We start from the raw sequence: 16,666 nt of genomic DNA on the forward strand, positions 1-16,666 counted from the left end.
TATTTTTTTATGGCCCCACCCATGGCCTATGGAAATTCCTGGGCTAGGGGTCAAATCAGAGCTGCAGCTGCAGGTCTACACCACAGCCACAGCAAGGCAGGAGCCAAGCCAAGTCTGTGACCTACACCACAGCCTGCAGCAACTCTGGGTCCTTAACCCGCTGAGCGAGGCCAGGGATTGAACCTGCATCCTCATGGTTACTAGTCCGGTTCTTAGCCCACCCAGCCACAATGGGAACTGGGTTTTGCATTTTAAATAACTGGGAAAAATAAAAAGAATATTTTGTGACTCATGGAAATTATATGAATTCCAAGTTCAGGTTCCCAGACCAATTTCCCTTGCTGTACAAGTACACGCATTTGCTACACACTGACTGGCTGCTTTCATGCCACAAAGGCTGAGTAGCTGCAACCAAGATCACAGGCAGGCAAAACCTAGTGCTGACTAGCTGCCCCTTTATGGAAAAAATTTACCAGCCCCTATGGGATGGTGAAGGGAACTTTTTAGGAAGACTTCCGTCTTCCTCAAGGGATAAGGACTAAGGCTGAAGGCCCACTTGAGTCACAAGCAAAGAGCCACCGGGCCTCATGCCAGGCTCGTTCTCAGGAGGGAGGCACCAAGCTAACATCTGAGGCTGGGAGATGCTTGGCACAACATAGCTGACCTTCCCAAGTGTTTCCTGCATGCCAGGCACCATGGAAAATGTCTTAAAGCAGTACATGACTAAAAGAAAAAAGAAATGAGTGAAATTAATTTTAATAACACAGGTGTGTAATCCCATTTATGCAAAAGATTACCATTAAATGTATCATCAATAAGAAAAAACTGAATTTTATTGCGTTTTTGGCATTCAGTATTCAAAATCCAGGGTGTATCTTATAGTCCATCTTAATACGCATAAGCCATATGTCAAGTTCTCAAAAACCACGTGTGGGAGTTCCCTTCATGGCTCAGTGGTTAACGAACCCCATTAGAATCTATGAGGATACGGGTTCAATCCCTGGCCTTGCTCAGTGGGTTAAGGATCCTGAGTTGTCACGAGCTGTGGTATGGGTGGCAGATGCAGCTCAGATCTGGCGTTGCTATGGGTGTGGTGTAGGCCAGCAGCTACAGCTCTGATTTGACCTCTAGCCTGGGAGTCTCCATAGGCAGAGGATGCAACCCTAAAAGGAGAAAGAAAAAAAAATGTGCCTAGTGGTTAACATACTGGGTAGTGCAGCTCTAAAACATTGTCTCTTTTCATCGTTACGACAACTTTTTGGGGTGGGTACTATTACCGCTGCTGTTATGCAGATGAAGAGGTCACACAGGTAGTAAGAAGTAGTACTAAGGGTCCAGTTCCATATTAGCTCAGGGGACCCTTTAGGACCTGGTGTATCTCACAAGCTGAACAGTACAGACCCCATATTTTATTCTTTCTAAAATATGAGTCCCAAAGCCCTCACCCACCCTCTCTGCTGCTCTTCTGTATCAGGACACACCCACTCTTCCCAGTTTTCCCTCTTACCCCTGTTTTGTTGCCTTGAGCCCCACTGGAGCCCACTAGGCAAGTGCCTGCTTTCCCCTCTGCAGACTCATTTGCGGCATTCAAACCACACTCCTCATCGCCATGCACGGCAGACACAGTCAATTCACCTGCCCTATATTTCAGGAAACCCAGCCTTGACTTGAAACCATCAACAGAGCACCAAGCGGCCTCGACCATCAGCTGGAGTTGGCACAGGAAGTAAAATCTACTTTGCTTCCTTGTGAGGAGCATAAGGATAAGAACTCTGTGTGGTCACCAAAAGCATTTACACCAGCAGTATGGTGCCGTGGACAACTGGGTGCCTGATGAATGTTTGGAATTCTCAAAATGGTAAATGCCCTGGCTTAACTATATTCCTGAGGAGATTTAACTTGGATTTCAGTGAAATTTAAATTTACAACAGTAAATTACTAAACTGCTAACACTGTCCTGCCAAAAGAAGCTACCAGGTGTCCTAAAACACTTTCCTCCCTGTTTATCTCCAAGCCCTTAACCACTCTGGTTTTCAGATTCTGATTCAGGAATCATTCTTCAGAAATAAAGACCCCAGGCCTACCCATTCCCTTCCTATACCCCCCCCCCCAAATCTTCTTTGCTCAGTTTCACTCTCATTCTTTCGAAGGAAGAGTCATGTCATGTCATGGGCTTTTCCTAAGGGAGGTGAAGAGCACAGAGACAGAGTCAGGTCAGGACCCACTAATCACCTCCTTCCCCTCCAGTTCTGTACCTCACCTTTGGTAGGAAGCCCTCTCAGCCCTGCCCAGTAGTGATGAGGAATACAATTCCACTTCTTCTTCTTCTTTTTTTTTTTTTTTGTCTTTTTAGGGCTGAACACATGGCACATGGAGGTTCCCAGGCTAGGCATAGAATTGGAGCTACAGCCAAGGGCCTACACCACAGCCACAGCAACTCGGGATCCTTAACCCACTAAGCGAGGCCAGGGATCAAACCTTCATCCTCATGGGTACTAGTTGGATTCATTTCCACTATGCTACAATGAGAACTCCTACAATTCCACTTCTTACTCACGCTTAGACCCGTCTAGACAATGAAATTCCTCCCCTCCACCCCCAGCTCCCAGCAAGGTGTGCAACCCCCACAAACAGCCTTTCCTGGTTTCCACTCTCCTGCGCCCCCCCCCCCCACAATGCCATACAAGTGCCTGCCCTGCATTCCAGTAGCTGTGTCTGCGACCTACTGGAGGGTCCCAGATGAGGGCACCACCAGGGAACAGCTCCCATTCTGTGCTTCTTTCTCCAGCTTTTATAACTTATCCTGCCTTCCTACAAAGAGAGGACAGATCTGTACAATTCAGAGGTAACAATGGCAAGATTTTCTAAAATCATATTTCCATATTATTATTCATCTCAAGGTCAAACTTGAAAATACTTCTTTCCTTGCTCATTCTCTTCTATCTCTTCCTTATATCAAAGGAAAAAGTACATTTTTTAAATTTTTTATTACAGTTGATTTACAATGTTCTGTCAATTTCTGCTGTACAGCAAAGTGACCCAGTCATACATACATATACATTCTTTTTCTCATAATCTCTTCTATCATGTTCCATCACAAGTGATTGGATATAGTTCCCTATGCTGTACAGCACGATCTCATTGCTTATCCACTCCAAATGCAATAGTCTACATCTACTAAACCTAAATTCCCAGTCCATCCCACTCCCTCCCCTCCCCCTTGGCAATCACAAGGCTGTTCTCCATAGGTTTTTTTCTTTTCTGTGGAAAGGTTCATTTGTGCCATATATTAGATTCCAGATATAAGTGATATCATATGGTATTTGTCTTTTTCTTTCTGACTCATCTCACTTAGAATGAGAATCTCTACTTCCATCTATGTTGCTGCAAATGGCATTATTTTGTGCTTGAAAAAGTACCTTTTTTAAGAATGACCCCCTCACCCATGCTTCTAATCCCTGAATTATCCACCTACCCCTTTGCATCAAGCTTTTCACCTCTTTACTGGGCCATTTGAGAGACAGTCCTCCTAAGTCCTTTCAACCCTCAAACTCGTACAGAGTGGAATCCTGCACAAGTGACACTGAGAGGAAACCTATGGCAGATGAGTTGTGAAGACCTCTGGCAAACTGCATTCCAGGGAGAGATCTGGGTGGGTGCAAAACCCCCAGGTCTGAGCATGCCAGGACCTGTATGAAGGCCAGAGTACCTGGGGATGAGGTGGGAGTTGTAGGAAACGAGCTCAGGGGGGCTCTTCAGGTCACTGGAAGGCCACTGGATTGAGAACAATAGGGCCATAGTGTGGGAGATGAGGGGGAGACAACCAAGGTGGCTTAAAAAGAAGTTCCTGTTGCGGCTCAGTAGAAACGAATGTGACTAGCATCCATGAAGACTCAGGTTTGATCTTTGGCCTTGCTCAGTGGGTTAAGGATCCGGCATTGCCATGAGCTGTGGTGTAGGTCACAGACACAGCTTGGATCCTGTGTTGCTATGGCTGTGGTGTAAGCCGGCGGCTACAGCTCTGATTGGACCCCTAGCCTGGGAACCTCCATATGCCTTGGGTGAGGCCCTAAAAAGACAAAAAAAAAGAGTGGTCCACACTTTCTGATTACATTTTCTCACCACCCATATATTACTGAAAACTTGGCTTTTGCTCCCAACAACTGACTTAAAACCATTCACTGGAAGATCACCCACGCCCTTGTCTTTGTCTTCCTCTCTTCTCTGACCTTCTTGGACATTTCAGACTATTAAAACCTTCCTTGTCATAACTCTTTCATCCCTGGGTCTCTGAAACATCTCAGCATCTCCAATCCATTCATCTGGGCTGCTCTCTGGCCATCCATTTCATCAACCTCCTTTCCTCCTCCTAAGCTCCTGCCATCAGGTTTGTTCCTTCCGTAAGCTCTGTCTCTTGTGTATCCCATGTCCTCCCACCGAAACTTCAAATCGTGTCTGCCTCTATAAAAATGGTGAATTAAACCCTCTACCCAGCTACAATTTCAAAGCCACCTGTTGACCATCTCTAGCCGATGTCTCCTCACAGTCACACCTAAAGCGGAATGGGACATCTCAGAAAACACACACAGCCCTCTCTGTCCTTCTCACAACTGCCACTCCCAGGCCAGCACGCCCTTCCCTTCTCCCGTATATGATGAACTGTACCCACAACATGCCAAATATGTCAGCAGAGGTGGGACATTCATGAATGGACATTTGTACAGCTCCCGGTGGAAAAGGTAACAGTACCAGGCCCAGCATCACACACAAGAAGCACTGTTTACCAACCACACTGAATTTTCTACACAAACAAGAAGCAAACAGTCTCCAGCCTCTGCACTTGTCATGTTATACATATCCTTCTGCAGCTTCTGAACCTTCTCTAATGCTTCTGCCCTGGCTCCCATCCATTCATGTTCTGCACATAGCAAATAATCGACGCATGATAAACTGGTAAGGGGATATGTTATGGGGAAACAAGGAGTTACCACACTGAAAAGCTCTCTTAACAGCAGAAAGGATCAAACAGCAACCCAGCCCAAATTCTTACAGGATCTGCCTTCTATTTCCACCACAGGCCCTCAGTGAGTCACCAGGACTGTGACTCATTCTGTGTGAGGAGAGGAGAAGCATATACTTCAGTTGGAGTTGAAAGAATCAGTCTGTTCACTTTCAACCTCACTTCATCACTGATTCATAAGCAAACTCCAAGACATGTTTCTTTACTGCTTTAAGTGAACAACAAGGCTTAGGGCTTGCAAGGCACATACAGGAATCTGGGCGGGGCCCGCAGTGGCCATGAATCATCACAGACTTGCAAAGGCTTGCCTCTCACGCTCAGGCTTCCAGTACTTGGTCGAGAACAATCCATGAGAATTGTGCTAACTAGAGGGCAGTTGTGCTCATTTGACCGTGGCTGAGAATCACTTGCGGTGATTGCTTAAAATAAAGTTTAGATTCCCTGACCTGACCTTTGTCTTGAGCATGTGACCATGAACCTGCACTTTAAGAAACACAGCATCTAATTTCAGAAGAGATCTGAGGCACCTCACCCCCACCCCAACCCAACCCCAATGCAGGAACCACTGGTCCATAAAGAGCAACTGACCTTGAACTGAAATAAGAAACTGGCACAAAAATGCACTCCTTAGGTCACCTTATTTTCTTTCATACCACAAAATTCAACATTTGCAAATATACCCTAAGTCTCACACACAGTTCCCACAGTTCTAGATTCCTAGAGTGTAATCAAACTAGCATGAGATTGTAAATTTGGGGGCCTTGGTCTGTTTCCTGCCCCCAACAGGTGGGTAATTCACCTTCAACAAGTTCCCAAACACCACCCCTCAGTCCCTATAAATGAGGTGACTGATTGGGCTTTTATCTGAGGTCTCCTCCTGCTCTGAAAACTATGAAGCCCAAACAAAATGAGGAGAGCTGCCACTGCATCTTACAACTCTTAGATCAGATCAGATTTCATGAGATCCAGCTCCAAACTACCACACACAAAGAAAATGATTTTCAAGGAAGACAACGGGTACTGCACGGCATCAATATCCCGAAGTAAAGTAAACAAAAAATTATCAATATCCCAAAGAAAAGCAAACAAAAAAAATATTTCATACTCTTTCAGGCAGTAGAAAACCTTGAAATTCAAATCCAACAGAAGCAACTTCACATTCAGGCTGTGCTGTTAACCATGTTAACCCAGGAAAACTAGTTGTTCTCTCTCAGCTTCAGTTTTCTCATCTTTCAAATGAAGATAATAGTGCCTTCCCCATTGAGTTACTGAAGTGAAAATTGTGCATAAGGTCCCTGGTGCTATAAGGAAACAGTAATACCTTACATCCCTTCCATGCCCTCCTCGTGAGGTGCCTTTAGAATTCCCTGTTCAAGATCATCCCAAGAGGTGACTCAGAATTGCCTCTGACCTTGACTGCTGCCATCACCTTCTAGTGACAATGGCTACCATTTTCTTGAATAATTCCTATGAATTTAAGTGCTTTAAACATGTTACCTCATTTCGCCCTCACAATAACCATATAATTGTGCAAGGCGGGAACCACTGCTCTTCGGATGAGAAAACCAAAGCCTAGTGAGAAGGTGACGGCTGACAGCCGCACAACCACCAGTGGAAGGGCACCCAGCTAGCCTGGCTTCAGAGCCCAAGCACATCATGACCTCACTCTGGGTCCTATATCCTCCTGCTCCACCTGCCTATTACTACTTGTCACACACAATACCAAAGACATGAATGAAGGGCCCACACTCTTTAAAAATAATTCTCATGTCACTACGAGTTCAGACAGAGTCCCACAGGCACAGCTGCCTGTGAAAACCTTCCCTGGGAGACCTGCCCACACAGCACACTAATTAATGTACTCTCACAAACACCATGGCACTGACGTGGATCTACGAGCCATGAAACATATGTTTGGGAGGTTTGTTTCCACCAGAAAGCCATCCAAACTAAATTGGATTTTTTTTTATCGTTTTGTCTTTTCTAGGGCCACACGCACGGCACATGGAGGTTCCCAAGCTAGGGGTCTAATCGGAGCTGTAGCCACTGACCTACACCACAGCTCATGGCAACTCGGGATCCTTAACCCACTGAGTGAGGCCAGGGATCAAACCTGCTACCTCATGGTTCCTAGCCGGATTCATTAACCACTGAGCCACAATGGGAACTCCTATAATGTTTAATTCTTAAGGAATGGAAGGTAAACACCGCATTAGCTGGCCAAGACTTTAGGACAAGAAGAAAAAGCAAATTATTAAAAGCTACAGACATGGTGGTAGAGCCCACCTCACCCAAATCCTTCAGTGGGAAGATGGGAGCAGGCTTGGCACCACAAAGAAACAAGCAGGAGATGACCTGCTAGGCACCCAATGTTTCAGTTGAGATTTTCTGTTTAGGTTTTTTCCTAAAATCAGGCGTTAAGTGAAACCAGCGACAATGAGTACATTAGTGGGGAAAAACAGTTTACTTTACTATTTGAAGTAAATCTCATCTAGGAAAAACAATGAAAGTTTACAAGAGAACATTTCAAATTGAGATAATGGGAAATAAAGTAGAAATTATGGTTTCAAGGACTCCATATGTTTTAATAGATGATTAGATAGTTCTCATTTATGACCTGGGAATTCAAATGATCTTAATTTTTTTTAACATGACATGGAATCCAAGGCAGCATCATGGCAAAGTTAAAGGTCAAGAAGGTAAGAAATAAGGTGACAGACTTACTCTCCAACTAAAAGATAGTCTAACTTGATTTCAAATACCAATAACTGCTCCATCTTCCTTACTCTGAATATTACTACCTGTTGATTTTTACCATGTTTTATCAATAATATTTGCTTAACTCTTTCATACCACAAAATATAAGATTATGAACCTAGTTCTATTCACCATAGAGATGATGCTAATGACAACGATGGTGATGATGGCGATGGTGTTGATGGTGATGATGGTGCTGGTGATGGTGGTATGATAATGACAAGTACACTTCAATGCCTGAATCTCACCGCTAAAGAGGCATTAATACACCCTAGTGACCTCTTCAAAGTTTATTAGATACACTTTTTCTCAAGGGCTATTTAGGAAGGAAGGAAGGAAGGAAGGAAGAAAGAAAGAAAGAAAGAAAGAAAGAAAGAAAGAAAGAAAGAAAGAAAGAAAGAAAGAAAGAAAGAAAATTGATCCTCAATAAATAGTGAATAAATATGTTTAAAAATTAATATGCTGGAGTTCCATCATGGCTCAGCAGTTAACAAACCCAACTAGTATCCCTCATGACACGGATTCGATCTCTGGCCTCCCTCAGTGGATTAAGGATCTGGCATTGCCGTGAGCTGTGGTGTAGGTCACAAACACGGCTCAGATCTCGCATTGCTGTGGCTGTAGTGTAGGCCGGCAGCTACAGCTCTGATTTAACCTCTAGCCTGGGAACCTCCATATGCCACGGGTGTGGCCCTAAAAAGACAATCAATAGATCAATCAATCAATAAAATGAATAAGCTAACTGTAATGTAATCCATGCTATGGGCCTCATGGATGGAAAAAATTTTTCCCCAGATCAGCCAAACAAATAAATAAAAAAAAACTTTCAACAGGGGCTCAAGATGGTGGAGGACTAAGACAAGGTGCTCACCTTCTCCCACAAACACACTAAAAAAAAAAACAAAAACTACATGTAGAACAATTCGCACAGAACACCTATTGAATGCTGGCAGATCTTTAACTTCCAAAAAGGCAAGAAACCCTCCACATAACCGGGTAGAATGAAAGGAAAAAAAGAGAGAGAGAATAAATGAACTCTTCCTTGAGGATAAGCCATACTTTTCTGCCTTTATTAAGGTATAGTCTGTCTGCAATTCAAAACCTTTAGCTATAACTATTTCTGACACAAATTAAGCTAAAAATACATTCTGATTATAGTGAAATACTGCCCTACTCCTGTGGTTTCTAAGACCAGACCTGCTAGAAACAGTTCCCCTCTTACCCAGCTCTGCTAGAAGATGAATCCTTGTTAAAACCAATTTTTTCTTGGCAGGAACTTCTTGGAGGCCCTCATAAGAAAATGATTAAATAATCACACCTAAAATGTATTTATTTGTGTTTATGTGGCAAGGAAAAAAAAAATGAATCCCAGGGAGATCCAGACCCCATTGATTTAGAAAGTGCTCCTTTATCTACATATTGTTACACCTCCAGAAATTAGATAAAGCAGCGGATGTGAAGACAAGGAGGGAGGAATGTCTTGGTCCTTAAGTCCTAACCTTACAGGAAGCATCTGCTCTGAGAACAATGACTCACAGCCCCTGACAGCAAAGTTAACTATTCTCCTTTGAAAGAGAGAGAGTTCTCCAGGCAATGGCATTTGCCAGCTGAGTCCAAAAGAGGCCCCAGAGAGCAGTGCATTTTCTCTCTCTCTTTTTTTTCAGGGCCACTCTTGGCTATGGAAGTTCCTAAGCTAGGTGTTGAATCTGAACTGCAGCTGCCAGCCTACACCACAGCCACAGCAAGGCAGGAGCCAAGCCAAGTCTGTGACCTACATCACAGCTCAGGGCAATGCCAGATCCTTAACCCACTGAGCGAGGCCAGGGATCGAACCTGCATCCTCATGGATCCTCGTTGGTTCGTTACCTCTGAGCCACAAGGGAACTCCCATTTTCTCTTTCTTTTTCAAAGATCCATTCTGTTCCCAGGGTTGTGTTGTCTGACCAGATATTGGGCACTTTCCAAAAGCACATGACACACTTTCCTCCCAAAGGAAAAATCTAGGAATAAAGTTTAAAAGCCAAGCAACAATAACACGCACCCCAGTGTTTGTACTATTTGCACAAAAAAAAGAAAGGAAACAGACAAAGGAGAATGCAGAAAAGACTGCAGGAGAAATTCTAGAAAAGAGTATGCAAATGTCCACGCAAAGCCCAAATGTTTATCAAAATCATCCTTGTTTTTCTGGACCTTTGCACTGCAGTAAAACTGCCACACTAGCAGAGCCAAAATGATAATTCTTATTCAATAAATGATGAAGGTGGAACTCCTCAAAGTGTTTTCTGCTGTGACTCAGTATTTCAGTATTTTCTTTATCCATTCTCCTAAGACCAAGATTCATTCATTTTCAGAATAAATAGTTCAATCAAAGTAGAGATTTGCCTCCATGTAAAAAGGAAATTACACTTCCTGCATCTTACTCTACAATAGCATTACTACTGACAATGTTAATGGCTGTCATTTATTGAGTACCTAATGGTACTGTGTACTGATTTTAACTTTATAACTACGCTGGGAAGTACATTACCCCCATTTTATTTCTTTTAATTATTTTAAATGATTTTTATTTTTTCCAACTATAAGTTGGTTTACAGCGTTCTGTCAATTTTCTACTGTACAGCAATGTGAGCCAGTCACACACACACACACACACACACACACACACACACACACACACATATATACATCCTTTTTTTTTTATTTTATCCTCCATCATGCACCATCACAAGTGACTACATATAGTTCCCAGTGCTATACAGCAAATCTCACTGCTTATAGATGAGGAAACTGAAGTACCTGCCCAGGATCACACATCAGTGCTAAGACTCAATCTCAGAGCTTAAGCACTAACTACACTGCATCTCCAAAGAAACAAAGTCTCTCACGTTCCTGACATCACTGCTACAAGAGACACAGTGGCTTGGCCTCTGCACACATCACCTCTTTCTGACTCCTATCCCAAACTCGCCCACCCAGTCTATCAACTTCCCAGAGAAGAAAGAACCTTGGATGTATATAAACTATGATTTTATCTCATTTCATGATAGTGTTCATTTCTTTTTTTATTTATTTATTTTATAGCCTCACCCACAGCATATGGAAGTTCCTGGGCCAGGGATTGAATCTGACCCACAGCTACAGGCAACACCAGATGCTTTTAACCGAGTGCACAGGGCCAGAGATCGAACCTACACCTCCACAGCAAACCAAGCCACTGAAGTCAGATTCTTAACCCACTGCACCAGGGCGGGAACTCCTGGCGTTAATTTCTATATGCTAATGAAAGACAAGCATTTATATAATGAACTACTGTGGAATCCCATCCACCCTTCGTTTTGTGCCCTTAAATGATTTTTTTAAGTTAACTCTTGGAGTTCCTTTGCGGCACATCAGATTAAGGATCTAGCATTGTCACTGCAGTGGCTTAGGTTGCTGCTGTGGCACAGGTTTGATCTCTGGCCAGGGAACTTCCATATGCCATGGGCGTGGCCAAAAAAAAAGTTAATTCTTAACATTACAGGAATTTATGCCTCACTTTCTAGCCTCTAACTAAACATCTAAAACTGCTTCTAGCCACCGTATCCATAGTTGGGTGGTAGGATTTTACAACAACTGATTTTAGTTTATTTTCTTTACTTCCACTGTTTATCAGGTTGCTAGCAGTGAGTGTATATTTACCCTTTCAATTAGAAAAAAAATCAATGTTTGTTTTAATGAGGAAAAAAGTTTACATATTTAACTATTTACCCACAAAAATTATTTTTTCCTTAGTATTGAAAAAGACATTCATTGACCCAATTTGATCCTGGGCCTGGTTAGATACCATACTTAAAACAGGAGATGTGGGTTCTTTTACAAATGGCTCCCATTAAAAACTTCTGCATTATCTTTCTTTTTTCCTGTTACTTAAAAAACTAAAAAATATTCTATAAAACTAGATATTAACTCTAGCTCTTCTTTTCCTCCTCACAGGCCTACTTAGTAAAATCCTCTGCACCCAATAAAGAAATATGGTTATACATGGTTTGTATAAACCCTACATAAATATGATTTTGTGTCACATCTCCTCTTCTGGGCATACACTGGCTGGCATCCCTAGCCTCTGGCACAGCTGAACATGGCCATCAGAAGTGGAAGCATATGAGCCACATCCAGGAGTGGCCATAAAAACCTCCACGAAAGAAACTCCATGCTCTTCCCCTGCAGCCGTGCAGGCCATGTACTGATGATGATGGAGCCACAAAGAGGAAGGAACCTGGGTCTCAGAATCTGCACCAGGAAGAGCATCCCAGGAGCACCGTTTTCAACTCCACTTGGCTAAGAATTCAAAGTGGATTCCATAAGCCACTGAAAAAGAGGGGCTTCTCCATTGCCCCATCTAGCACACGGCTTTATCGACAGACTCCACAGTTGCATAAGACTATCACAGAAGCATAAGACTCTGCGGTTTAGCTTACCTTTTTCAAAGACTCCTTCTGCTTCCAGGACAGAGACGGTGAGGTTGGCTGCCATCTTGACCAGCTCCGCTTTCACAGTGACCTGTGAGGGGCTGTGTTCCAGAAGTTCCACCCCAATAGTCACGTTTCCTCCTGGCCGGATGATCCCAGGGGCTGTTACCAGAAACCTGGGCCTAAAGAGTTCCCCACGGGGGGAAAACAAAATTTCTTATCCTCATATCTCCATTCTTTTGAGATCCTCAAATTTCACAGATAGGGAGACAGACCCGCATGCTTGTCCACTGCAACTATTCCAAATAATATTGACCCCCCTGCTCCATTTAGCAAATAAAATGCTGTTGAAACAACAATAATTCTCACTAATCCATTTTTTCATCCAGTTTTCTCGAGATTTAATTGATATATAGTGCCATGTAACTTTAAGGTGTACAGATAATGATTTAACTTACATACATTATGAGATGATTATCACAATAAGTTTAGTGAACAATCATCATCTCATAGATACAAAATTAAAAAAGATACATTTTTTCACTGTGATCATAACTCTAAGGATTTACTCTCTTAATAACTTTCACACATAATGTAGAGCAGTATTAAATATATTTATCATGTTGCACATGCCCATCAATCAGTTTTAATGCAGTAATTCGTGCACCGCTAGAGGACAGTGTCATTATTTCCATGCTACAAACCAGAAGTAGCACAGGATGGCTTACACTGGGACATGCAGACAATACTTGGAAAGTACAAGCCTCTGTACTTCTCCTTTACAGAAGACATCATCCCAGAGTGATTTTTTTTTTCTTGGCTTAAAGGCCCCCCCACCCACACACAAACACACACAAATACACATACACACAAACATGCACTTGTGGATTTTGCCTGTTTCTTATCTTGGGCATCTACTCAAGAAAACATCATCTAACCAACACCACTGATCAAAATATACCAACTGAAATGAAACTATCAGTAGTGACATTTCCAGGTGGAGCAGAGCATAAAAATCGCTAAAACAGCACTTTCTCTGCCAAAGCTAGTGGTTAGGGATCAAGGGCAAAAACTCAGGGCGGGGGAGGGGGGAGAGTGATTTCCATTAATGAGGTGTCTCCTTAGTTATCTTCCTATAAAATCTGCACCTGAACCCATAAGCCACCTCAGCTACACCTTGCCAATGCCAAAGTTCAGACATCTTGTTTGGAAAAACAGGCATGCAAAAAATATCTTTAAGAGAAGAAGGCACATTATTTGAAAGCAAAAAGTTGAGAAAAGCGCAGAGGCAACGTGGACTAAAAATAAAAGGACTGTCTTTAAGAAAGCAGTTATGGCCAAAGACGCTGAAACAACCTCGTGGCTGGAGAAAGTCACTGCCCCCTGCCGAGCTGAACGATGTAGGATCAGAGCTCCAAGCCCCCGCCCCAAGCCCGCGCCCCAAGCCCCCCTACCCGGGGGCCGCCGCCAGCACCGAGCTCCACATGCAGACCAGGTGGGCGGCTGTCACGAGCAGGGGGCCCAGCATCTCAGCGGCGTCCGCCGGGCAACGCGAGCTCTCGAGGCAGTCGGCAAGGCACTGCGGGGTGTGGCCCTCCACCTCTTCCCGGGTGTCTCCCTGACTCTGGAGTTCAGCAGTCTGCACTGGGCGCGCCCGCCAGTCGAGCGAGGGATCTAAATCTAGCCGGGACCCGGCGGCTCCTCCCCTCCCGCCTCATCACAATGGCGCTCCCGGGCGATCAGCCTGGCCCGGCCCGCGCCCTACCTCCCGGCGGGAACACCGGGCGCCCGCTTCCCGGCCACCGTGCCCCTCGGGCTGTTTACACTAGCGCCCCAGCAGCGGTGCCCAGAGCGCCTAAACAGTCCCATCCTTGTGTGGAGAAATTCATAGCGGCTCTGCGGTGGAAAAAAATCAGTCATTGTCCTGCAGACTCTGAGTCAGAACTTTGGAGAAATGGCAAACACGCGCGCGCGCGCACATATGCACACACACTCTCACACAACACACACACACACACACGTGCCAAACAGAAGTGTATTTTCTGGTACTTCTTTAACGTATAGGAGCAGACACAAGAGAAAAACTTGTTTTCCTTAAAACAAAAATTGTTTGCCACTCCAGGAAAATGTCGTTGCTCAGTTTTTGTTTTTGTTTTTGTTTTTGTTTTTTTTTAAAAAAAAAAGGAAGAAAATTCTGGCACATAATAAAGTTAGGTGTTGCTCCTGGAACTCTGAGAAACAATTATGCGGGGAGATGCTACAGAGAGTACCCATTAGCACCGTGACGTTTGGAGCGATTTGTGTAAACACAGAAGAAGAGTGGCTTTCCTGCCCATGGAGGCCAGTGGCCCAGGGTGCCCTGAGCCCCAGATCCTGCGTCCCCACTGGTCTGCAGCCCCTTCCCAGCTCCTTGGCGCTGTCACCAACTTCAGATGACTCAGGTTTCACCATGACTACACCATACAAGCAGAGAACTTCCAGAAACTGTTGGAAAACGGGCACATTCAGTCCCTCGCAACTTGAAGTTTCTAATTCATGGGGGAAAGTTTTAGACGGTGACATTTTAATACCAGGCAAAATGCAGAAGAAGAGGTCAGCAAAGAGTAGCCTCCTCACAGAGCTAGGCGCTAATTAAGGGGAAGAGTAGCACCTAGACAAGCTGTGGTTTTGAAGTCCAGGAACTTGCCTTCCTCTCCTTCCTGTTCCACCCTTTTTCACCCGCGCAACAGCTTTCAGAGGCTCTGTGTCCTCACATCTCCTACACATTCCTATCTTTAGTGGCAGATTTCCTGTACAGGCAGGGCTTGGTTAAAATAAAAAAGGTTGGAGTGAGTCCTTGGGTACAGGTCCAGTCCCTGATGCAGCGGTTTACTGCCTGTATCGTCTCCCCACCTCTGTCGCTCTGGGTCAAGAAGGGGCTGTGTCAGAATGTAAATCAGTGCTTCTCAAACTCTAGCGTGTATGAGAATCACAGTAAAAGGGAGATGCTGATTCAGCAGCTCTGGCATAGGGACTGAAATTCTGCTTTATTTCTCAACCTACTATGGGCCACGGAGAGTCTAAGGTAGAGGTAATTTGGGAGCACTTTTGATGAGAAAAAAACTAGTTGGGAATTTAGAGAAAAGGCTCTTCAAGTTTCACTTCATAAAATGGATCGATAAATCTAGATTTATTCTAGAGGCAGGCAAATGTAAAAAGGACTCCAAAAGATTAGTTGTTAATGTGGTATTCCAAGAAGACTTCTAGAAGGGGTTAGAACCACCTAGTTGTTTTATAAAATTAAATCTGTGCAGATTTTAAATTGATGCAACCTCCCTGTTTATGTGTTCCTTCTCATAATAGGTAAGAAAAGCTTAACCATACAAAAATTTAACCATGTGGATTTGCACAGAGATAAAGCTCAATAAAATTAGTTAAATGAATTAATGAAAAATGCTCTTCTCAGACTTTTTTTAATTAATTAAGAAAAAAGTTATCTGAGGAGTTCCCGTTGTGGCGCAGTGGTTAACGAATCCAACTAGGAACCATGAGGTTTCAGGTTCGATCCCTGGCCTTGCTCAGTGGGTTAAGGATCTGGTGTTGCCGTGAGCTGTGGTGTAGGTTGCAGAGTTGGCTCAGATCCCACATTGCTGTGGCTCTGGCGTAGGGCAGCGGCTACAGCTTGGATTAGACCCCTAGCCTGGGAACCTCCATATGCCTCGGGAATGGCACTAGAAAAGGCAAAAAGACAAAAAATAAAATAAAATAAAGTAGAGTTGATTTATTAGACCAAGCCCATGTGCCCAACGCACAGTGAGGCCAAACAAACCAAAACTTCAGAGTTTGGAGCAGAGAAAGGTTTATTGCATGGCCGTGCAAGGACACCAGTGGCTCATACCCCCAAAATATCCCGAACTTCAAACTTTGGAACCAACATTGCAAAGCATTTTTAAAGGCCAACTGAGGGAGGGGCGTGGTTGGTTGCAAACTTTTTTTTTAATTGCTCAATGAATTGTATTACACTTATAGTGGTACAATGATCATCACAACCAAATTTTATAGCATTTCCATCCAAAACTCCCAGCACATCCCCCCACCCCCACCCGGTCTCATTTGGAAACCATAAGTTTTTGAAAGTCTGTGAGTCAGTATCTGCTCTACAAAGAAGTTCATTAGTTCATTGTGTCATTTATTTAGATTCCACATGTAAGTGAGAGCATATGATGTTGGTGTCTCATTGTCTGGCTCACTTCACTTAGCATGATCGTTTCTAGGTCCATCCATGCCACAGCAACACAGGATCCGAGCCACATCTGCGACCTACACCACAGGTCATGGCAATGCCAGATCCTTAACCCACTGAGAGAGGCCAGGGATCAAACCCACAACCCCATGGTTACTAGTCATTTCCGCTGTACCACAATGGGAACTCCTGTTGCAAACTTTTTTATTTTTATTTATT

General features: G+C 43.9%; 1 protein-coding gene across 1 annotated transcript in view; it reads right to left on the bottom strand.

Annotated features, from left to right (window-relative positions):
• CD109 (CD109 molecule) overlaps positions 1-14,149 on the bottom strand; it is a 159,405-nt gene extending 145,256 nt beyond the window's left edge. The window contains exons 1-2 of the mRNA XM_001927545.6: positions 13,680-14,149; positions 12,235-12,407 (exon numbers count right to left, since the gene is read on the bottom strand). Of these exons, the coding sequence (XP_001927580.3) occupies positions 12,235-12,407; positions 13,680-13,753 (247 nt within the window). The 5' untranslated portion in view covers positions 13,754-14,149. The remainder of the gene's footprint in view (positions 1-12,234; positions 12,408-13,679) is intronic.

This window comes from Sus scrofa, chromosome 1 (genome assembly GCF_000003025.6).
Source record: "Sus scrofa isolate TJ Tabasco breed Duroc chromosome 1, Sscrofa11.1, whole genome shotgun sequence".
Classification (NCBI taxonomy): domain Eukaryota; kingdom Metazoa; phylum Chordata; class Mammalia; order Artiodactyla; family Suidae; genus Sus; species Sus scrofa.